This window comes from Phascolarctos cinereus, unplaced genomic scaffold, assembly GCF_003287225.1.
Source record: "Phascolarctos cinereus isolate Bilbo 61053 unplaced genomic scaffold, phaCin_HiC Scaffold_726;HRSCAF=1367, whole genome shotgun sequence".
NCBI classification, from domain to species: Eukaryota; Metazoa; Chordata; class Mammalia; order Diprotodontia; family Phascolarctidae; genus Phascolarctos; species Phascolarctos cinereus.
The window spans coordinates 359,833,568-359,858,123 of NW_027556098.1; the positions used below are offsets into that span (position 1 = coordinate 359,833,568).

General features: G+C 44.8%; 1 protein-coding gene across 1 annotated transcript in view; it reads right to left on the reverse strand.

The window, feature by feature from the left end:
* MTF1 (metal regulatory transcription factor 1) overlaps nt 1–24,093 on the reverse strand; it is a 32,237-nt gene extending 8,144 nt beyond the window's left edge. Inside the window, exons 1-9 of the mRNA XM_020983621.2 lie at nt 23,633–24,093; nt 21,209–21,667; nt 9,852–10,090; nt 8,966–9,097; nt 6,979–7,052; nt 6,021–6,154; nt 3,270–3,347; nt 1,326–1,425; nt 111–682 (exon numbers count right to left, since the gene is read on the reverse strand). Coding sequence (XP_020839280.1) covers nt 111–682; nt 1,326–1,425; nt 3,270–3,347; nt 6,021–6,154; nt 6,979–7,052; nt 8,966–9,097; nt 9,852–10,090; nt 21,209–21,619 — 1,740 coding nt within the window. The 5' untranslated portion in view covers nt 21,620–21,667; nt 23,633–24,093. The remainder of the gene's footprint in view (nt 1–110; nt 683–1,325; nt 1,426–3,269; nt 3,348–6,020; nt 6,155–6,978; nt 7,053–8,965; nt 9,098–9,851; nt 10,091–21,208; nt 21,668–23,632) is intronic.
* Between the last annotated feature and the right edge of the window lie 463 nt (nt 24,094–24,556).

The following is a 24,556-nucleotide window of genomic DNA, read 5'->3' on the forward strand; positions in this document are numbered from 1 at the left end:
GCTTCTTCCATAGCTGCTCTGGAAGGTCTCCTTGCCATGAAGATTCAAGGATTCTACTGTTCCAAGTACAAATCCTTCCACATTCACATAAGTCAGTATCTGGTACTCACAATTTGCTCTTGGCTTTGGGGGGGGCCAGTTGCACCATTGAGTATCCACTGTAGATTCTGGTCTCCCATCACTATGCTGGACTGCAGAATAGCCGTGCTGGGAGTTGGCGTGATGGTTATGGTGGGATTGCTCGTCAGAACAGGGGTGGCCCCCAGAGGCAGAGTCTGAACCAGAGCTGGCATGGCCTCAGTGGTAGTTGGTGGTGCTGCTGTTACTGCAGGAGCCCCAGCAACGACAGAAAGTCCTGACACAAGGGGCTGCGGTGGCTGACGGTGCGGAAGAAACTCTTGGTGATTAGCAGCAAACTGTGTGCTGTGGCCAACTGGCCCTTCTGGAGGCTGTAAAATAGCAGGGTGGGTCCCAAATGCAGGTGGCTGGGAACTAGTTCCTATGGAGGGAGCAGTCAGAGGAGGAGGAGCAGGCGGTGTGGAGGCAGGTAGTGCAGACTGAGAAGGCTCGGAGATGCCAGGCTGCAGTACAAGTGGAAGAGATAAAGATGCTGAATCTCCCGTGGAGGGTGGAACAGCGGTGACTGACTCTGTATCACCATTAAAACTTTCAATCAAGGCAGCTGGCAAGAAAAAGAAATAAGAATGTATGCACTGAGTCTCCCAAGCCTGGCCCTCCCCGCCCCAACACACACAGAGCAATCACTGGGGCACCCGAGGCGGTCGCAGCCCCTTGAAGCATCCTCGCCTACAGGCGGCTTCTGCTTTTCACCTCTGGAAAAGGTGCCAGGGCCACAAGCTCCTCTGGCAACCTCGGCCCTGAAGTTTGAGGCTCTCTGCCTGAACAGAAAAATCTGAAGTCCTGAAGCTCCGCTTAGGAACATTCTGGGCTTACACCCCTCGGCCCGCCCCTCTGGAGCAGGAGCAATAAGCAGACCTGCTGCCCCTGGAGAGAAGGCTCTTCAGAGAACCGAGTGCAGGTCAGTAACACTGACATGTCTGGGGCCCTAGTCTGCCTCTGCCTCTGCCTCTTCCTCAAAGATGGGTGTGATGGGCCCTGGACAAGTCCCATTCTTCCTAAAAAAAAAAAGAAGCCAGCTGGACCTTTCACATATAACAGCTCTAGGGAGGAGGATTTCAAAAATCCCTGGCTTTTTGAAAAGGGTTGATGAGGTCATGTGAGCCAACAGATCCCACCTTAGAGAACCAACACTAAGCATGCAATCCACCCCCCTAACCAAACTCATGATCAGTTAAGGAACAAACCTGTCTGCTTGTTTTCCTGGATTGTAGTATCATCTGAGTTCTGGAACATTGATTCAAAGATGACTGCTGGTGAAATTGTGCTAAGGTCTTGGCCATGTGTCTAGGAAAGGAAACATGCTAAAATGTGAAAGGGAATAAAAAGGAATGCTCTCTACTAATACTTGTCAGAGCCCCAAGAAAAGCGTGGCCTTTGGAACAAGATGGGACCTTTGAAGAAGGGACAATGGAAATAAGGCTGCATTTGAAAATCTGCCTTTTAATTCTAGCTTGGGGCTTCTTCCTTCTCTCTTCTCCCCCTCACTCCATACTGCCTCTCCTCTGCCTCTTACCACACCTCTGTGGCCCTGAGGAGTCACTCCTACTCTGTGGGCCAGTTTTTTCATCTGTAAAATTATCAAGTTGGACTAAATAATCTCTAACATCCTTTCCAATGCTAAACCTACAATCCTAGGACCATAATCATTACTGGGCAACTTGCCTACAGGTACAAAGGAGGTTAGTGGCAGAGCGGAGACTAAACCCAGGTCTCCAAATTTCTAGTCCACTGTGCTTTCTATATCCCATGCAGCAAGAGTCATGTCAGCCTGTTCTAGAGCCTGAGACAGGGCCCCGGCTTTTCTACCACATGGCCTATCCAAGGTGTATTTCTGTAACACTCTCAATATCTTCCAGATACATAGTAGAAATCAATCTCTCTCTTGCCTCTTTGCCAGGGGTCTCCAAGCACCAGATTGGCTTCGTTGCTCCTGTGATCTTCATTAATCAGGAAGGAGCTTATTAGGGTCAGGCAATCTGGCAGGGAGGGGTAGACTTTTTCTATCACTTCATGGGAGTTGTTTTAGAAGAGGGTGTTCACCAGTCCAGTGCCTACTATCTACCCTGCCTGATGGCCTCAGGGCTCCAGAAAACATTCTTCTATAAGGCAAAGCCCTAGTTAGGGCCACTTAAGATGATCTGAGAGATTATAAGAGGACACTGGAATCCAAGATACTCAGGCACCTGGGCATAGAGTCTAACCTTCTACCAGTATTGAATCCCTTTCATCACATCCCTGACCCATGGTCATCTAGACCATCAGTCTACTTGAATATCTTCAGCCATGTTGTTAATGACTATTTATTTTGTCCACACCACACATAGCCAAGCCTTCCTCTGACAACTCTTGTGGGGTAGAGGGAACCCCGGGCTCTCCAAGGCTGTGCCAAAAGAGGACGTGTGCTGGCAGGCCTGCCAGAGCAAAAAAGATCTGGCAGAGGCTCTTGAGTCTGGTGGCCAAGGGTAAGTCCAGTCACAGGCAGAGGGTCATCATCAGAAGGCTCATCAAGGGGGAGATGATTTTTTTTTGGCCCCACTGCCATTCCATATGACTTCTTCAAATGGGAAAAAAAAATCACCCAAAGAATCAAGTCTTCAAAAGGAAGAGAGACTTTAGTATAATTCTGAGAACTGTATCAAACGGCCTGTATAAGCACTGACTGAAGATCTGTGAAAACATGTCAAGAATTCATTGGGATGGTGGGAACATTCCTAATCCTAACAGAGCAAATTAGAGCCATCAGAGCTGAGGCCAAAAATGCCTCTTTTCTAGGGGAAATGGTGAGTCAAAGCTTTCCTTCAACATAATGTCACAAAAATCAATCACTGAAAAGCACACAATCATATAAGATACCTAATACATAGTAGGCCCTTACAAATGTTTGCTGAATAAAGGTTGTACATTACTGGGGTGGGGGGAGGTGGACACCAAATCAGAGGAGCCTCCGGTTGGAGAAGCAACGTCCTCGGAATCTAAGAGCAGAACTGCATAGAAAGGCAAATAGCCAAGATGAAAGAATGGAGGTCAACCAAGTCCAGAGGAAGGCCAATACTAGCCTGTTTTCGGTTTTGGTTTTTTTGACATTGCTTTTGGTCCCATATATCTCAACGGATGACAACTCTACTTACTGTATTAGAATTTTCTCGTAGCTCAGAATCCTTGGATTTGAGGCTCAAGTCGCTCAGACAAAGTGAGTGGTTTGTGTCCTGCAGTGTTGGGAAAAAACCCAAATCAGCACTTATAGACGCATTTCTCAGGAGCAAGCATCACTCCAAAGCCACAGGGGCTTCCTTCACTTAGCAAAAAGAAAGTCACTTAATTATAAACCTGACTAACCCTTTATAAAAATAGGCTACAAAGATAGCACAATATGAACTGCTGTGCTTCTGGCCAGCAGTTCTTAGATGTTTGGAGCTGTGAACCACTTCAATACAGCCAATGACCCAGCAGACTCTACCTATGACCACAAAAAGCAATCTGCTGCTTTGGAGGAGAGGGACTTCTAAAGAGTCGTGATTTCATTTGAGTGGCGGCTCCCTCCACTCTTGCAGGTCCTAAAGCTTCCTGCCCTCATAAGACACTTCCACCCCTCATAAGACAATGTACTTCATAAATTGCTGTGGTCAGAATGATTCATTACACAGAGCCAACATTCTGGGGCTGAGCTTGATGAAACACTAATAATGAATCACAGAATATTACAATTAGGAGGGACCTCAACATAGGTCCTTCCTACAGTAAATGCTCTCCCTGCTCTCCTCCATCTCTGAGACCCCTGGCTTCCTTTGAAACTCAGATCAAACACAAGCTTTTGCAGAACTTTCTTGGTGCCACCAGATGCTAGAACCTTCCCCTCTAAGCTTACCTCCCTTCTACTCTACTCTATGAATCTGGTTTGTATCTATGCAAATATTGTCTGCTCCATTACACTGGTCAATCAACAAACATTTATTAAGCACCTACTATGTGTTAGGCACTGGGCTAAGCACTGAGGATACAAAGAAAGGCAAAAAAGTCCCTTCCCTCAGGAAGCTTATAAGCTCTTTGTATGCCCAACACTTAGCCCAATGCCAAGCACACAGTAAATGCTTTAAAAAATGTCTGTTGATTGACAGTCCCCACCCAACCCTGTTTGAAAACCTCCAAAGGTTACTTAATATCTCCTGAAGCAGCCCATTTATGAATGGCTCTCATTTTAAACAGATCTGCCCCTTCAGTTTCCAGCTCCTGGTTCTGCCCTCTGGGAATGAACACAACAAATCGGAGCCTTCTGAAGCACTTTATAAACCCTCCCACACTAGAAACATGAACAGAACAAGGGAGATTCCACAGACAAACTGAAGGACTACCAAGGACCAACAGATGCCCCGGGGAAGTCAATGACCTGCTGCCTTCTGTGTCACTGAAGGCCATGTAGTTGTAATGGCCAAGCTTGGCCCTAAAGAACATATACCTGGATCCCTTCTTTTCAGAGATAGGGAACTATGGACATGGCCTCAACATGTACTAGTGGAGGCAGCATGAGTCCTAGTTAGTGCTGCTGAACTGTCTCCACCCCCTCCCCACCCCACCACCTTTCATTCTTACAACCTCCTCTCTGAGGAGAAGAAAAAGAGATTTGAAAATATATGTGACATATAAAAATAATAAAAAATATTTTTAAAAGTTAGTGCATTAAAAATCACAGAGTAGCCCCATGAAAGCAGCAAAGAATCAAGAACTTCATTTTACAAAGGCCCAGAATGAACCCCAACCAATCAGAGGAGAGGAGTAGGGAGAGTGGCAGACATCACACACTGGGATGGGGGGGCCAAGATCTTCCCATTATTATTGAAGGGGAATCGGGGTGAGTCACTTGAAATTTATAACATGCTCCTGAAACTATAAAAAGAGATCATAATCTACTACCTGCCTCACACAGCTATGTGAGGGAGGTACTTTGTAAATCATGAAGCATCACATAAATAGGAGTCCTTGGAAACAGAATCTGGATGAATTTCTGGATTCCCTTCCCCATCAAAAGGCACATCCATCTTGACACAGTCTGCTACCCTCTCATCAACAGAAATCTGGTGAAAGAACAAGCTTTAAAACACGTTTACCCCTTTAACCCAGCAATAGGACTTCTAGGGCTGTATCCCAGAGAGATCATACAAATGGGAAAGGACCCATATGTACAAAAATATTCATAGCAGCTCTTTTTGTGGTGGCCAAGAATTGGAAATTGAGAGGATGTCCATCAATTGGGGAATGGCTGAGCAAGTTGTGGTATATGAATGTAATGGAATGCTATTGTGCTATAAGAAACAATGAACAGGCTGACTTCAGAAAAACCTGGAAAGACTTGTATGGTCTGATGCTGAGTGAAGTGAGCAGAACCAGGAGAATGTTGTACACAATGTTGTGCAAAGACTAATATTAATAAACTTAACCCTTCTCAGCAATACAAGGATCTTCGACATCTCCAAAGGCCTCGTGATGGAAAACGCTATCCACAAAGAAGAAAGAACTATGGAGTTTGAATGCAGATTGAAGCATACCATTTGCTATTTTTTTCTTCTGTTGTGTTCTGTTTCCTCTTTCTTGTGGTTCCTCCTGTTGGTTCTAATTCTTCCTTACAAGATGACTAATGTGAAAATATGTTTAATAGGAATGTATATGTATAGCCTATATCAGATTGTGTGCCATCTTGGGGAGGGATGGGGAGAAAAATTTAAAACTCAAAAGCTTATAGAAGTGATTGTTGATAATTCAAAATAAATTAATTAAAAAACAAACAAACAAAAAACACGTTTACCTTGATATTACACAAAGCAGCTAAGCAAGTAGCCTGTATCACAGAGATCAAAGTATAGGAAAGGGAATAAAGAATGTCATACCTCAGACACGCTATTTGGAAGTGCATTATATGAATGTCCTTTGTTATCATGACCTTTCATATGACTTTTGAGACTGTACTGAGTGCTGAATGTCTTCTCACAGCCGTTGCTGGGGCAGAAGAAGGGTCTTTCACCTGAAGGGAGGACAAAGTTATTTGGACCCTAAGTTAGCTTTACTCCAAGCGGATTTTGTTTGCTCCCCACCCCCACTTCAACTAACTAAAGTAAACATGGATTCTCGTGTGGGCACTCGGTGTCCAGGCAGGAAGCAACATGGAAAGCTTCCTGCATCAAGTTCTAACTGCTTCCCACTGTAAACTCTGAATGGACAAAGCGCTGACCATAGCCTGGCATTCCAATGTTCAAACAGATGAGCAAGTCTTCCTGGGTTCTACTTTGTAGGAACTCTTGCATTTCCCCCTATCTCTTGGGGATATTTATTACTGATGAAACAGCAGGACAGAATAGAAATAGTAGGTCCCCCAGGAAGTCAGGACAAGCACAGTTCCACTATGTGTGACCTTGGATAAGTCCCTTCTCTCTGAACCTCCGTTTCATTCTCCATAAAATGAGGGTATCAAACAAAATGATCTCCAAGGTCTCTTTCAGTTATAAGTTCTATAATCTTACTTTGAAAACTACATATTCATGGGGGAAGACTGAGCTAATTAGCCTCTCCCTCTACTTCCTCGCAATTATGTAGAGCCAACCATTAACAACAGAAAGCTTGGCATCAAAAGACCTGGGTTCCAGTCCTAACTCTGCCTCCTTACTAGCTTTGTTACCCTGGGCAAGTCTTTGACCCCAGTTTCCTTATCCATCAAATGGAAAAAACAATACTAATACCTAACATACTGGGCTAGCATGAAGAAGAAACAAGATAACGTTTCTAAACAAGTGAAATCATACTGTCATTACATTTATAGTTAAAAAAAAACAAGATAAATAAAAAACTCACCAGTGTGTGTTCGGACGTGTGTTTTAAGGTGGTGGCTTGCTGCAAATGCCTTCCCACAGCCATCGTGATCACACCTGAACAAGTCATTTAAACACAGAGAAACAGCAACCATTAGATAAGGGGGACTTCTACCACCTATGACTTAAGTACGCAGCAAGAACACTTCAGAGAAGGTGGTGGAATCAGGGTTAAGAGGGCATTGAGTACAGAGGAGAGAAAAGCTCTATTAGCAGTGGGTGTCATGAATGCTGTGGACTTTATGACAGGGTAAGACTTTTCATTCACTACTTTAGAGAATATGTTCATCCACACATCTGCCCAAGTGATTTTCCTCATACTTGGATCTGACCACATCACTCCCCTACTCAATAAACTCCAGTGGCTCCCTAGTACCTCTAGGATAAAATAAAACTCTTCCACTTGGCTTTTACAGCCCTTCCCAGCCTCATCCCATGTTACGCCCTCCCTCCACGCTGCACTCCAGCCAAACTGGCCTTGTTGCTGCCCTTCACACACAATACTCCATAATCCTTCCCCAAACCTTTGCACCCCTGGCCTGAAATATGCTCCCTCCTCACCTCTGCCTGACAGAACCACATGATTATAGATCACAAGATCATGGATCTAGAGCTGGAAAGGATCTCAGGTCATCAACTCCAACCCCCTTCACTTTACAGATGAAGAAACTGAGACACTGAGAGGTTAAATGACTTGCCCAAGATCACAAGGTAATCACTATCTGAGGCAGGATTTGAACCCAGGTCTCCTTGACTCCAAGTATCTTCTCTAGCACACCACTTCCTTCAAGATCAGGTCAAGCACCACCTTATATATGAAATCGTTACGCACGCACACACACACACACACACACACACACACACACACACACACACACACACGAGTCCAATCCAAGTCCTGGTCCTCCCCTCCTTGGACTACCTTCATTTTATTTTGTACTTATTTGTACACACTTATCATATAAGTGCATGTAGTCTGCCACATCCAACCCCCAAAAGAATGGAAGCACCTTGATAAGAAGGACCACTTTCAGTTTTTTCTAACCCCAGTGCCTGGCACATAACACGCATCTAATGAATACCTCGTGCTTGAATGAATTAGAGATGACTACTACAAAATTCACACAAATGAGTGCCCTAAACATGAAATAAAAATAAAACCAATCAAAATTGGTTAGTTACAACATATTCTTACAAACGGAGTCATCTGACAAAAAGAAAAGAGATTAGCACTTCTATCAACACAACAATCCTGGAGTTCAGTCTCTGACCATGAGCATGAAGTCCCTTCCCCTCTCTGGGCCTTCAGATTCCCTATGAAATGAGGGGGCTGGGCCTTAGGGATCTCTATGGTCTCTTCGAGCTCTAATAATCCTGAAATTCTACCACATAAAAGCTTAATCGTGCCAAGCACAAACACCAAGGACATGTTTGTTTGCATGGGCCCTGGAGAAGAAATGTCAATCCATCCAAACCTGATCAAGTCAAGCTGGTTCACCATGTTGACCAAAATAAGCTAAGGGGAATTGTGTGACCTCAGGCTGTAACAACACCTAAACAAGGTTCTTGGGAGGATCCACGGGAGACAATATGTATAAAGTACTTTGTAAAACCTTAAATTACCAAAATATTAACTATTATTAAATCATTTCAATTTCCTCACATATCAAATGAATACTATATGACCTACTTCACAGGATTACTGTGATAGTCAAATAAGATAATACAAAGCAATAAAAGCAAAACTTGAGCTGTTTTCACAACTAGTCTTTTTATGAGACATCCCCATCAAGACCTCAACAAGTGCAGGTGTGCCCTCAAGACATCTGTGGCCAGTACTGGAGAAGATGTTCCTACTGTGGTGTAGACAGACTACAGGAAGTCTCCCCATTTGAAAGGAGGAAGGCAGTAGAAACCTGGTTTGTGATCAGGAGCTCTGTGGCCCTGAAGTGACAGACTCAGTAACCTACCGAAATGGCTTTTCTCCTGTGTGGGTTCGAATGTGCTTCCTCAGATCACTGAGCGTGGTGAAGTACTTGCTGCAGCCTTCGGATTCACAGTTAAAGGTTTTCCCTGTATGCAGCCGCTGGTGTGCTTTCAGCCTGAAAAACAGCCAGGAAAATTCTCTTTACCATAATTTAGTCCTCACCCTTCTGGGCCAGGCCAGGATATATCCAGATTGTTCTCAGGGATGTCAACATATCTCTATGCCTTTAAGATATGGAGCTGGGAAGGGCAACACATGCATAAAGGAGACTGGTTGTTGGCATTAACAGTGAGCAAGTAACTAACAGCACCTGCGTTGTTCCCTGGATACCCTTTCTGGCAGTTTTTTCAATATTGAACTTGGCCACCTGACACTCCATTTCTGCATCTACATTTTTTCTAGTGCTAAGCTCCCTCCCCCTTCCCCTACCTTACTTCTAACAGTAGCTGGTCCCTGACAGTCCTAAGCAGGATCAGATTTGGAGAATAGACAAATGTGAAAACTGCTCAAGGGGAGGGGTGAGAAGGGGAAACTGCTTTATGTTAGCAAGCAGAAGATTCAAAATAAGGGCCAGGATGTCTCACCTCCAGCCCCCTCACCATCCCATTCAGAACCAAAGCAGACAGTTCTCAGTGTGATTGAGAGAAGCTCTCCATGGTAAGACAAGAAAGAGTTACAAAGCCTCGGCCCCACACAGCAAAGTCTTGAGCCAAGGGACAAAATGACAATGCAAGAGGCAAAATCTTTGCTCTGTTGTCTCACAGAACACACAACCAAGGTGACCACCATATCTGACTCTGTGCACCTGGTTGCCTGCCTCTCCAAAGAGAGAAGATGACACACAATCATTCAGGGAGGGTGGGACTGACCTGTACAATGTGTTGAATGCCTTCTCGCAGCCCTGCACATCACACTCAAATGGCTTCTCCTTCGTGTGTACTCGCACATGGATCTTGAGGCTGTATGAGGTGAGGAAAGCTTTGCCACAGCCCTCTTGGTTGCAGACAAAAGTATACTCTCCTCGGTGGGTCTTCTGGTGGGTGCGCAGGTTGCCAGCCGTGCTATAGGTGCGAGGGCAGCCCTCAAAGGTGCACTGGTACCGCTTCACCTATCACACAAAGCTTGCCTGGTCAGTGGCACTGAAGGGCTAGTCGTAAACTAAATCCCCCGAGGTCCCTGTGTACCATTCCCAGGAGATGCCTTAAAGAAACATCTCCTTGCTGTAACCTACATTATCACTCCAAAGACCTGCCATCTCTTTGGTGTGGGTATCCCATCCACTGACACAGTCCCTCTGTGGTTTTCAAGAGACACCAGCCTTCAGCCAATCTGGCAATGAGCCCTCCCCCAGTCACTCAGGGTGGTACTCATAGAACATACACACATCCCACCTAAACTTTAGAGCTTGGTTGGAGATGCTGCAGCTTGGGCTCCATTACCATAGTTTCCAAAAATCCAAGTTATTTATTTCCTTGCTATTAAATCTGAAAATTTAGTGTTATTCCTGGGACTTTCCTCCATCAAGTCCTACCCACTGAGGTGAACCTAAGTTCTTGAAGGCTTTGCCAAGGAAGGTGCCAGCCCTGGAACAGGTCAGCCCAGCTCAGAGAGACCCATTACACCAGACTGGCCACAGTCACTCACTAAGGCCACCGAAGTTACAATGGAATTTCCATTTGCACAGATGAGGGTAAACTCCCACATTGATGAAATCATGGATCCTTGAAATATATCAACAAGCAGGCTTTCCTCTTTTATTAAATACATATGTTTTAAGGATAAACATACAGCAATACATCAAGGATCTGTGATATGGGTATAAGAACTACCCACACCGAGGCAGTTCATAATCTGTCTATAAGTTGCCTAGGGCTCAGATAAGCTCAATGATTTGCACATGGTCCCATGGCTAAGTGTCAGAGGCAGGATCTGATCTGAAGTTTTCCTGAATCTACCCTAATCTAGTCTATCTACATCATGATGCATTAAAAAATGACTTTTGTATGTCCATTGTTAATCTTGGAAATGAGCAAAGTGGTTAAACTAAGCTTTTGAGTAAACTGAATATTCTCAAGTAAATAAACCAAAACACATACACATTGACTTTTAAGGATACGAATCTAGTATATACTGTTTTTACAATATTCTGTTCTACCAAAATTCTGCTTTATATTTTAACACTACCACATAAAACTCTCTTAACACAACTTGTCTTCTTCATTATAATGAAGCGAACCCAAAAAGTCACAAGAACGCTGACCTAGTAATCCTAGGAATCAGAAGAGCTGGGTTCTAATTCCAGCTTTGACACGCTTTACGTGATCTTAAGCAAGCCCTAACTTCTTTGAGCCTCAGTATGATCATGAATAAAAGGAGGGGATCAGATTAGATTCTCCCTAAGGTCCCTTCCCCAACATTAATACATTAATATTCTGTGATTCTGACAGTGGGTGGGGATCAAGGAAGGGAGAGAATATGGACCTCAAAGTTTTAAAAATGAATATTAAAAATTGTTTTTACATGCAACTGGGAAATAAGATATACAGGCAACGAGGTATAGAAATCTATCCTGCCTTACAGGAAAATAGAAGGAGAAGGGGATAAGAGCAGGGTGGGGGGGGCCAGTGTGGCCCCCACAAACAACCATCGGTTCCTTAATTCCTTGCAATTTGGTTTCCACTCCATTATTAAATTGGTATTCCTTAAAGTCCCCAAAGATGGCCTCATCAAAAAATCGCATTCTCTATGTCTCAGTCTTTGCTTTTCTTGACAAAGTGCTAATCACCACTCTATCTTTGACTCACATGAGACAATCCCTACAGCTTTGCTCCTTCAGTCTCCTTAGCTAGGCTCCTCTTCCTCTTCCCACCTACACAGAGGCATACCCCAAACCCTTGTTTTACTCTTGAAAAAGAGGGTACTTTCATCTGCAGAGTTCTTATAACATTTTGTGGCTTCAAGTATCACTAGTTAGAGGTTTTCCAAATCTTCCTTGGCAGCCCTGACTTCTCTCCTAAGCTGCAGCCCCATAGTAATAGATAATAATAACAACAACTAACATTTATATAACCCTTACCACGTTTGAGGCTTTAAGTGCTTTACAAAGAGTGTCCCAATTGATCCTCACAACAATCCTGGGAGGTAGGTGCTATTATTATCCCCATTTTACAGAAGAGGAAACTGAGGCAAACAGAAGGTTCCACTGCTAGTAATAGTGTCTGAGACAAGTTTTAACTCAGATCTCCCTGACTCCAGGCCTGGTGTTCTATCTACTATGCCACTTAGCTCCCAGACAGCTAATTACTTATTGGCCATCTCTACTTGAATGTCCTGGTGTTATCTAAACCTCTAGCTGGCCTCTCTGGAGTCATCCTTGACACGTCTGTCCATCTGTCTCTCCCTTTCCCTGTCCCTTCAGTCTTTTCAATTTTTCCTTTATAATTTCTTTTTAATCCCTCTTTTCCTTTCCTACTGCAGTCACTACAGCTCAGACCCTTAACCCCTCATTACTAGACTATTACAGAGGAGTCCTCCAGACTGGTATCCCCACCTCTGATGATGTTCAGTCATTTTTTCAGTCAGATTTTCAGTCATTTCTGACCCTTTGTGACTCTATTTTGGGGTTTTCTTGGCAAAGTTACTAAAGTAGTTTGCCATTTCTTTCTCCAGTTCATTTTACAGACGAGGAAACTGAGGGAAACAGGGTTAAGTAACTTGCCCAGGGTGACACAACTAGTTAGTGTCTGAGGTAGGATTTGAACTCTGGAAGATCAGTCTTCCTGATTTCAAGCCCAGTGCTTTACTCACTGCACCGCCTAGCTACTTCATCCTAAATACTACTACCAGACTAATCTTTCTAAAATATGTTTTCACATGTGTCACCTGCCGGTTCAAAAGCTTTCAATGGCTCCTCACTGCCTTCAATCCAGTCTATGCTCTCTAGGTCGGCATTCAAAGCTTTCCACAATCTATGTATCTTCCACTGATTCCCTCCAGCCAAACTAAGATGTGCTGCACATTCTTGTCTCTTCTCCTTTTCTCAGGCTGTTACTCCAGCTTAGAACATCCTTCTTCTCTCTCCTCTACTTGTTTATATACTACCTAACCTCAAAACCCACCTCCCTTATGAAGTCTTAGCCAAGTATTACAGATTTGAGTGACCATTCCTTTCTCTGAACTTGTGTTCTATTCCCACTCATTCGATGGTTAGCACGTGATTTTACACACCAATTCCACTTTCTCCCTTCCTTCACCTCTCCTTTTCCTCTCCCCCACATAATTCCTTATGGGACAAGAACTATGACTTACACACCAGGACTTCATGCTTCTAAGAGGCAAGGGCACACTAGGTGATCTTTGAGATTCCTTCCAACTCAGAGGGTCTATGTATCTGTGTCCCCATAGACCCAGCCTGGGGCTCCCCCACACAAACACATACAGTAGGCACAATAAATATTTCTTGACTCTGATAATATCTGTGTTATCACATAATTTCAGTACCTTATCTATCTTCGCTCTGGAGAACTCATCTAGGACTTAGCATGTAGTATCACAGGACCAAGGTGGCCGTGAGTTATAGATCCATACTAAAGAGACCTAAAGAGCAGCTGAGTGTTTAAAGCAAAAGAACCAGAACTTTGTATGGAACTAAAGTTTCCATGACCCAATGAAAAAGAAGTTTATGACAATAAAGATGAGTGTTGCCATTCTTCAGACAGTCTCCTTAAAGGTCCCATGATGAATGGGACCATGGATCAATAAAGTATTCTTTCTTTTGCTTGGATCAGTTAAGCACAGAAGTTCAACTGAGGAGGGGGAGGGAGTGGCAAGGTGAGCTGTGGATTTTCCCTGAACTGAAATACTATTTCAAAGTGGAAGCTGTTACTCCACCTCACCCAAAAGAAAACAGCTTTTTGCTATGTTTTGTTAGATACCCAAGTCCTGGAGCAGGAATTTAATACCGACAGCGTATTCAGAACATCCAGAATCATATCAGAAATTTGACAACTGAGAGGGATCCTTAGAGAGGATCGATTCAATCCCTTCATTTTATAGAGGAAATTGAGGCTGAGAAAAGAGTAATTTTCCAGAGGCCATACAGCCAGTTAGTGGCAAACATGTCCAATTGTCCGAATCTCAAAGCAACTATGTCATCTTTTGAGCCTACATAACAGGTAATCTTCCTACCTCACTGCTGGTGAGGGAAAAAGATACCACAGTCCTGAATTTTCAATGGTACCAAGTTTCAAAAGAAGGGAAATCCAAGCAATGTCCAAATATATCAGAAAAGGAAAACTGCTAAGGGACAGACCGTGTGAAGATAGAACTGTTTTCTATGGTTCATTTCAGTAAAATCAGTCTTATGGTATCGGCTGCTTTGATTATACCAATAAAGATAAACTCTGGGATCTTGGATATTGATGTAACTAAACTAATGTTAACCTAGGCCAAGAAGAAGAATTTGTTATTATGAGAGAGCTGAAGAAGATGGCAGAGTTGGGTCATGTTAAGGATTTAGTATTTAGTGTTGGGTCTGAACTAACGTGTAAAAATTCCAGCCAGGAGGCAGGAAACAGATAAACATTCAAGGAACTGATTCTGAAGGGTCCAGAATGCAAGAAGGATTTCTTTCTGTGTGTATATATGTACACACATGCGCATATACATTTGTATATGTGTGTGTATATACATACATACACACTATAGTGAGAAATATTGAACAAAAGTGTATCCGTCCCAGTCAAAAGTTAGCCAGTAAAACTTATTTAGCACCTACTATGTACCTACACTGTGCTAAGTACTGGGGATACAGAAAGAGGGGAGTCAAACGAAGTCAGAGGAATTTAGAAGGAGTGGGTGGTGACGAGATGAGGAAAGTACTATAAAAGCTGAGGAAAACTATGTATTAAACACACATCAAGGAACAAAATAGCCTTGAAAGTCATGGGAGGGTAAGGAAAGGATGTTGAGCTGCACATACCAACGAGAGATGAAAGAGAAATGAAAAATGAGGTCCACAGTATAGGATTTTTGGACCCATTTGCAACCCCCCAGAAGGTTAAACTATATGATCTTAAAGTTCTCTGAGTACAGGCAGTCATAACTAGGAACATGTCGTTACTACTACCAGGGCACCTCCTTCTATCAGTATGGATGCAGGAATTTCCCTCTTGTTCCTGTCTTTGGATTTCTTTTGATCTTCACGACTTTCCCAATTACCACACACTGCCCTAACCCCACACCATATTAAATCTCCTCCTAGTAGCCAAGAGCCCTCAAGCTGTCTCCTTCTTCTTCTTCTAGAAGGAGCTCAGCCTAAAGCTCTTCACCCTTCCTACTCTACAGTAAGACCCCTCATCTACTACCTGTCACAGCTCCCTGTCACGGATGGAATTCTTGCTCCCCACTACTGGAAACAGGATCTGACAATTAGGAACTCAGGTAGTCTCTTACTGATGCCACTGTCTGACAACTTAGGGAAGAGACACAGAGGAGTGTCTATGTCTTGGTATGCTAGGGCAAGACAACAATAACAGCTCCCAACTTTTTAGGGCACTGAAGTTTACAGACGTGTTTCATATACATTTTCATCTGATCTCTGCAACTCCACTCTCAGGTAGATACTGCAAGTATTTCCAATCCCATTTTACAGATGAGAAAAAAGGCTGCGAGATTAAATGACCAAGGTCACATGGCTGGTCAGTGATAGAGGCAGGCCTGGAATCCAGGGCTTGGGGCTCCACCTCCAGTACTCTTTCCAAATGCTACATTGTTTCCATGTATTCCAAACTGAAGCCTCAAGTGCATTTGCCCACAGATAAATGATACATAGATTATTGCTATACATATACAATGTATATAATGTGCATGTAAGTATACACATGCTACATATCTGTGTATATATAAATACACATGCCTACACATCTCCCCTTTGAGAATATAAACTCCTCAAGGGCACGAACAATCTCATTTTTGACTTTGAAACCCCAGTGTCAAGCACAGGGCCTGGCACAGAAAAGGTACTAAAGAGTGTTACCAAAGTTTGTCGACTGCTTGCTAGAAATCCTGCTTTAGAAAGTTTCATTCTCAAGTATGACCAGCACTAGAGAGCAATAACATTGTAAGTTAAACGGGCTTTTATGGAATATCTGCCTATTTATCATCTATAACATAATTTTTGTCAGGAAATACCAAATTCTAAACAACCAGCTTGGAAATGAACTTTTTGCGGGGGTTGGAGGAAGGTGGAAAAAAGATCACGTCAATATTTTCATCAGTATAAGAAAATGCCCAAATCAACCCGCCTATGTTAAATCCTAGCTATGTGCCAGACACTTCTCTAAACACTCAGGATACAAAGAAATGAAAAAGTGCAGTCCCTGTTCATAAAGCACTTCCATTCTAACGGGGGAGACAACACATAGAGAACTAGATACGTAGAGAGCAGAAGAAAAAGGGTATCTCAGAGGGGAAGGCCACAAAAGCTAGAAGAACCTGCAAATGCTTCCTGCAGAAGGTGAGATTTGAACTGAGTCCTGAAGGAAGGCAGGTAAATGACGAGGCAGAGTTGGGGGAGGGAGAATATTCCATGGTGACAGTACAAAGACAGAGATGGGAGATATGCAAGGAATAGCAAGTAAACCCGTGTAGCTGGATCAGTGCAGTTGTAAAGGGAAATAAGGCATATGAAAATTGGAAGGGTAGGAAAGGGATAAGTGGTGATTAACTGCCAAAAGATTTTACATTTGATCCTGGGGGTAGTAGGGAGCCACTAGAGTTTACTGAGCAGAGGAGATGCCATGATCTGGCTTATGCTTTAGGAAAACCATGCAGACAACTAAGTGGAAAATAGACTGGAGAGAGAAGAGCCTTTAGGCAGGTGAATCAAAAAGAAAATCAGTGTAATAGTGTAGACCAGAAATGATGAGGGGCTGAAATAAGTGGCAAAGTGAATGGAAAGGTAGTTGATGAGTAAGAAAGTATTACGTGAGAGGCTGTGAAAGTTTAAAGGTCAAGATTTCACAATGGACTAGATCTATGGGATGAGTAAGAGTGGAGATGCCAAGGATAACACTGAGGTTTTGGGCCTGGGTGACTAGAAGGAGAGTGGTGCTATTGATAGTAACAGGGACACAAAGAAGAGGGGAAGTTTTAGGGAAAGATAATGAGTTCTGATTTAGACATGCTGAGATCTGGCCACTGGCAACCCGGCTGAAGAAAGTGGGAATGTTTACTAACTTAATGGGGGATGGGATATTGGTCCTTAAGGATCAGAAGAGATATCCACGTGGAAACGGAATCCACATTGCTCTGCCAGGCCCCAGGGAGCAGAACTAGGATCAGTGGGGGGACAGAAGGAGAGGGGGAAGGGGGATTAAATGGAGGTGGGTTTTGCATCACTCATTGGGAAGAAAAAGCTTCCCAATTATCAGAACAGTTCAGAAATGGAATGCACTACCCTGGGGGGAGACTGGAGATGTTTTAAAAGAAGCTGGATGAACCCTGCTTGGTGGGGATGTTATAGACAGCATGGATGGAAGTTGTGCTAGATGCCTTCTAAGGTTCTCTCCAGTTCTAGAATGCCAGGGATTCTCAAATTTTCTTTGCTTAAGAGCACCGTATTCTTTGCCATGAGGAACTGTAGAAGCTGAATGTTTAAGTTGACAACTCTATGGGAGAGTCAGGAGATTAATGCATGCACAGCTTCCCTTCAATAAGGGTGGCCTCAGCAGAATGCTGAGCTGTTTGCAAGTCTAAGATCTGATGTTCTGAGGTAGTACATAGTGTAATAGGAAATTATTTTGTGAATATTATACTTACCATATTTATCAAGACGCAGCTTCCAACAGCCACAATGCATACCATACTATGCATGCTGGGTCAGCAACATTTTCATTAATCAAAATTATTTAAACTTTCTTTCACCTGCAATAACGCCTGGTGCAAAATCTTGCAGCAAACCTAACCAAATCTGTGGCACTCTAATATGTCACAGCACACCCTTTGAGAACCACTTTTCTACATGGACAAAGTTGAGAGAGCCCTTGACAGAATATAATGCCACCATCTCTAACCGTTCTTTGTGAGTAAGAGCACTGTAACCCAGCCAATGTACTGGGACATACTGTTGCATTACAATGGCATCTTTGGACTCCCTCAACTTTCAAAGTCCCTTTTCTTTGCCAATTTTTTGGGTGTCTGGCTATTAACCATGATATGAGGAGAAAATGGTATGCATTTAACTACAACACACCATATGCACATCAGCAATGGTCCTGTGAGGTAGGTAGGTATACCATTAATCTTATTTCACAGATGGAGAAACTGAAGCAAGGAGAAGTAAAGTTCATTGTCAAAGATCACAAAGCCAGCAAGTTGCAAAACTGGAGAGTGAACAGTCTCCTGAGTCTGGGCAGTGATCTTACAGGCAAATGAACAGGTGGCTCCTTGGGTTGGTAGATAGTGCCCCCTTACCCTTCAGTGTGCTCTGACAAGATCACAAGTAGGACATGAACTTAACAGGTGGAAAACACTGAACTAGAACTTCAAACAGGAGTAACTGAAACAAATTTACAAAGCATTCAAAGAAGTAACCATCAACTGTACTGGTAGTGGGGAAAAAAAGGGAATAACAAAATTACAATAGGAAAATTCTTACTTAAAGCTACAAGCCCAACAAAGAAAAAGCAGTAAAAGGAACAGTAAACATCAAAGAGAAAGACACAGTTACCAACAACCACAACACCTCAGCAGAAGACAATGGAGTGGGTCTATTGTGCAAACTTTCTGCCCCAAAGATAATGCTTACCAGAGGGACAGCTAGCAGGAACAAACCATGAAGCAGTTCTACAGAGAAACTAATCACATAGTTCAACTAGGGATATGACAGAAGAATGGGGCAACAAGGAAAAATCAGACTGAAATCTCATCACAGATAACGAATACCCTAGAAAAAAGGGCAAACCAAGCAGTCTTCACTCCAAAATGGACAGGCACCGAGATAAAAGCAAGCCAAACTTTGCCCAGGCTGCCTAGCCTCCATGCCTAGAATGCTCTCCCTCCTCAACTGGCCCTCCTAGAATCCTTGGCTGCCTTCAAAGCTCAGCTCAAATGCCACCTCCTGTGGGAAGACTCTCCAGATCCCTCTGGCTGTCAGTGCGCTCTCTCCTCCACCTCCTCCTTATAATGCATTTATTTGCTAGGTCAACCAGGTAGAAAGGAAACTCCTTCCAGGCAGAACATACCATTTTCATCTTTGCATCCACAGCACTCAGCACAGAGCACTGCACAGAGTACAGAGCTACTTAATGAACTGAGAAGTGGACGACAGCACACCCTGAGGCCCTGAAATACTGGCCTGCTCAGCCTAGCTACCTGACTGATTCACCAGTGAGCCTGGTCAGAGCCAAAAGATAAGAAAGCCACTTACAACGAGACCAGGGTTCAAACCAGGGTTTTACTTTCCTTCTCTCCTAGAAAAGTACAAGCTACCTCAAAAACTCTCAGGCAAAATCCTGCCTGACCTTGTGGTGGTTTCCTGAACAGTGACAAAAATCTCCTCAATAACCATTACGGAGGATGAACACCATGGGCCAGCTGACTTGTAGTTAGAGACATTGAACAACCACACCCCAAACAAAGGTTGGTTGATGGATCAATGTCAACCTAGATCTGAAGTCAGAAAACCTTGATTCAAACCCTAGTTCTGCTACTTACTACCTGAGTGGGCCTACTGCAAGTCATTTTCTCTCTCCCTCTTCCACCCCCCAGACCTAACTTCCTTCAGTGGCAAAATACAGTATTGGACTAGGTAATCTCTCAGAGCCTTTCCAGATTTAATCCTATAAGCTTAGGAAAATAGTTGTTTCCACAGTACTGTCCTTCCCCAGTTTTCTTCAATACTTTTGGGTGAAGATATGACAGGTTTATCAAAGTCATGGCTGACATAAAGCTAAAGAAGATAGCTAATATGTTGGTAGAATCAAAACTCACAGTATCATAGACTTAGAGCTAGAAGGGACCTTCGAAGTCATCTAGTCCAGGAGTCAAGAACCAGACTTTCCAGAACAAATCCCCTTAATAAAGATTTGTTCTGTAAAACTTGGACTCCATCAAAGGGCTGCACTTGAGGACCCAGAGAGCCACATGTGACCTCGAGGCCACAGGATCTAGTCCAATCCAGATGGAACCTCGAACCAAAATCACGATGAAATTTAATAGAAGTCAAGCCTTGCATTTTGGTTTTTTTAACTCAAATACACAAACATAGGATGGCAGAAACCTAAGAGGCTGAGTTAATCCCAACTCTAAGACTATGACTGATCTTCCTTAATGAATTTTTTCAAGGATAATAAATTCCCCAATTCCAACCCCAAATAGCAGGGAAGAAAAAAAGATTTTAACATTCTCTACAACTGGTATCTGTCTAGTAAGTCCTTCCATTTAATCACAGATAGTGCTGCTACTACTGACCCATTTTTACCTGACCTACAATCAGTTTCTAGAAAATATACATGACTACCTCTAGTGCATACCCTTTTTGCTTCTAATTAAACTGGAGACTAAAAGTGTTAGCTTTTTTTCTCTTAGAGAGAATTTGCATTATCTATTATTTTCCTGAAATTACTGTGAAAGACATCTAGTTTTCAATTGTGAGGCATTAAAATTTTACCAAGATAATAAAGCTTCACTCAGGCTCCCAGAGTCATCCATCTTGAAAACAAGCCACTAACATACATCCCAGGGGAAAACCCTAATGCAGCAACTGTCCCTTTTCTTAGGCTTCTATATAGGAAAGAGCAATTATTTCAACATCAAGTCTCTGGAGTTTACCAAACAGTCAAGTTTCCATTTTAATCCTGACTGGGGGAAGATGGGGTGTAATCATTTATTTATGCTTAGAAATTTCAAAGAACTGACACACAAGTCCAAAGAGTGTGTGTGTGTGTGTGTGTGTGTGTGTGTGTGTATGTGTGTATGTATCAGCCAATAATCAAAACAAAAGCAAAAGGCCAATACACACAAAACAATTTAGAGTGAATATCTGACAAATAAAAATTTAGTGTAGAAAACCAACCCAGGCCTTTGCCCTGGGGCCTATTTTATTTTATTTTATTTTTTTAAACTATTCCTCTTGATAACCTCAGAATATCAGATGTCAAACAAGAGCTGGGTGCAGACTTTCCTCTGATACCAAGCCAGGCTCCTAAGACAGGAACTTACTTACTTCTTTGCGCTTCGTTTCTGGACACTCGGACTGCAGGGTGAGAGTCGCACCTTCAATGTTTCTCGGCATAGGGGTTGAACCAGGATTTATGGTTAAATGGATCTGATCTGGAGAGATGATGTGCTGCACATAACCCTGGGACATTCCTTCATGATCTATTAAGTGATATCCCTCATCAGGACCCCCCACTAAAAAAGGCAGGTGTTCTCCACATTGTCCTTCATCATCATCATCTTCCAGAGTGCCAGGGTCCTGCTCAATGAGAACAGTTGTCCTGTCATAAACTGTTCCCGATGAAGAAGGCATCAGTCCATTCTTATCCACAAACCTGAGTATTTTGTCATGATGTGACAGTTCATCTTCCTCTGCCTCATAACAAATGATACTGTCATCTGGACTGTTTTCCCCCATGGTTCAACAGAGCTCAGTGCAATTGTGAAATATGGGATGAGGACCAGTCTGTAAAAGAGTAAGTTGAAAATTAGAGGTCTACCACATGGACTGAGGTGCCTTCAAAACCTAGGAGTCCTAGCAATATTACTAGGGCCCTCTTTACCCCTTGCTATTCCCTCTGTGAAGTATTTTTTAGAGCCCCAAGAAGACCTAGACTAGACAAATCATAGATACTATGGCCTCTGTGGTATCAGTCAGCCTATTGTGTAAGGCTCAAGTCACTTCTAAAAAAGTGAAGTGCCTCACTAGAATTTCCGGGTGTATTTCTCTTTACCATTTGGTGACCCAAAGATTACCAGAGAAGAAAATGAAAGGAGTAGAGGCATTAAGCATAATTAGGTAACTTAAAGAATGAGACACTCTGGATAGCGATATAAGAAAAAATCCTTCCTATAGCCCTCAAATGAGAACAGGACCCTCCTACTACACATGGGTTCCTGGACTACACCCTCAGGCAGCTCCAAGGTGGTTGCTTCATCACGTTTCTCCTGGTACTCCCAACTACAAGCCACTCTCTATGCAGATTTGCTGATGGGGGTGGGGGGTGGAGCAGGAATCAAACAGGAAGCTTTTCTTCTTTGAAACAGTGAACTGCAATTCCCCCCAAATCTGACACATCGAGTTTTACAAGTCTGGGTGAGGCTAAGCAGAACATATGAGCACAGGATAATTTACAAAGTTTCAACATGGTCATTCTTATTTTCTGCTTCACACCTTAACTTTCTCTTCCACGTTTTGGTGCTGGACATTCTATCTCAGAATAGAGTAGGAAGCCAGCCTATCTCTATACGGGGTCTACACAAACTATGGGGCCAAAGAGGTTGGAGGAACCAGATTAGGAAAGAACCTTTCTGACCTCTGACTCAGGTTTATGCAACTGTCAGATGGATGCACTTCACTGCAGTTGGGAGGAGGAACAGAAAGATAAGAGTACACTGGGCTCTGGCCAGCTGATATAGACAACCTAGACAATGAAGTATGTTGGGGTAGGGGGCAGAGATGTGGAGCTAGGGATTGCTTAAGGAAAGGCTGAAGCATGCCCCCTGGGAAAAGGAGGAAGAAAGGGGAGAGAGGAAGAGGGAGGGAAGGAGAGAGAGTGAGTTTGAGCCCTCATCCCGGCTAGTGGCGGTATGGTAGTTCAACTGAAGCAGGAGAACGAAGGAGTGGAGGTACATAGAATGTAAATGCCCCTGGTAGGGCTAGAAGGCGATGAGATAGATAGAGGAGGTTCCTCAACTAGGGGGTAGGGGAGGAGGAAAGGACATTTGAAGTGAAGTACACCTGAAGCCGGGGCAGGAGGGAATTAGAGGATCTCTAAGAGAGAAGAACGGGCGCTGGGGTCCCGGTAGGGGGTAGGCTCAAGGTGCCCTTGAAGGGGCTAGGGCTGGAACGCTTCACACTTCCAGTAAGGAAGTCAGGGAGCCAGGGTCCCCTTTTAAGGGTGGGTGAGAGAGGCTCTGGATCCCACCTACCCCTACACAGGCTGAGCTCCCCCAGTGAAGAGGGAGAAGAGGGACCCGAGACCAGACTCTCGGGGAGGGAAGGGGGTAGGGGAGCGAGCTAGGGTCCTAGCCTGGGAGTTACCTCGAAGGGCTTGAGTATTCGTCCCCTACCCCTGGGGAGGAAAAGGGAGGAGTGGGGGTCAAGTGAGGGTACCCACCCCCTGAGGGGGTGAGGAGCTGGCGGGCGGGCTGGGCCAGGGGTGGGGGTAGCAGGGAATCCCGGAGGAAGCCGGGTCTCCCCGGGGGAGCAGGGAGGGGCCGGGGCCAGGTCTCCATGGAGATGGGGGGAGGGGGATGGATCCCTGTCCCCATGGAGACAGAGAAGGAGGGGGGTCCCCATGGAGACGGGACCGGGAATCTCTCCCCCAGCCTCCGTAAAACGTTCCTTCGGCCCCCGAGGGCCGCCCTCCCCGACCCTTCCTCCCAGGTAGTCTCCACCCCCAAGTGGTCGCCCGGCTCCAGCTCTTACCTTGGCGGCACCCGGCAACGACAGCGGCGGCAGCAGCTCTTCCCCTCCCCAGCGGCACCATGATTGCCCCCCACCTTCCCCCCCTTTCCCTCAACGTCACTTCTGCTTCCTCTTTCCGGAGGAAGACGAGATAGAGGGAGCAGCCACCCGGTCTCCTGCGCGCGGACTTAACCAACCACTCCCTTGAGGGCTCGAGCTCTGGGCAGGGGAGGGAGGAGGGGGTGTGAGTGAGGAGCGTCCAATAAACTCGGAGAGGTGTGGGGTCGGGCGGGGCGGGGCCAGCTGCTGGCTGAGGCTCTGTCACAGTTTCAGTCTCGATCTCCGGCTCACGCTCGCGGTGTCGGTCTCGGTCTCGGTCTCGGTCTCGATCTCGGTCTCGGTCTCGGTCTCTGCCCTGCACCTTCTCCCGATCTGGACCTTGGCGGGAGAGAGCCCTTACTAAGGCCGGGGCGCCACCGTCCCCGCGGCGGGCGTGCGCTCTTCTCCCAGCGTTGCAGCTGAAGGGACCGAGGTTATGCACCTGAAAGAACGGCTGGGGCTCTCTACGAGGGCACTGGGAGGGGCCTCGAGGAAGAGCCAGCTGGGGCAGGGGACCCTGGAGCTCCTGCCCTTGGCCCCAGCTGCACCCCCCTTCCCCCGGGAATGACTGACCTGACACCCCTGGAGAAGCTGGACCCTTCTTAACGTCCCCTGACCGCGGTCACCCGGCCTCCCCCTCCCTGCTCACAGCCCCCCGCCCCCACCCCAGTGCCGTGGGGGCCGTGGTAGCCCCACACCGCTGAGCTGGGCATCCATCCCTGGCGGAAAGCCGGGCCAGATTAATAAACAAATGGTTTGGGAGCGCTTAGGGAATTGGCGATCACTGACAGCCAGCGTGCGTTCACTACAAACAAGCCCTGCCAGGGTTTTGCCAACTTATTATTT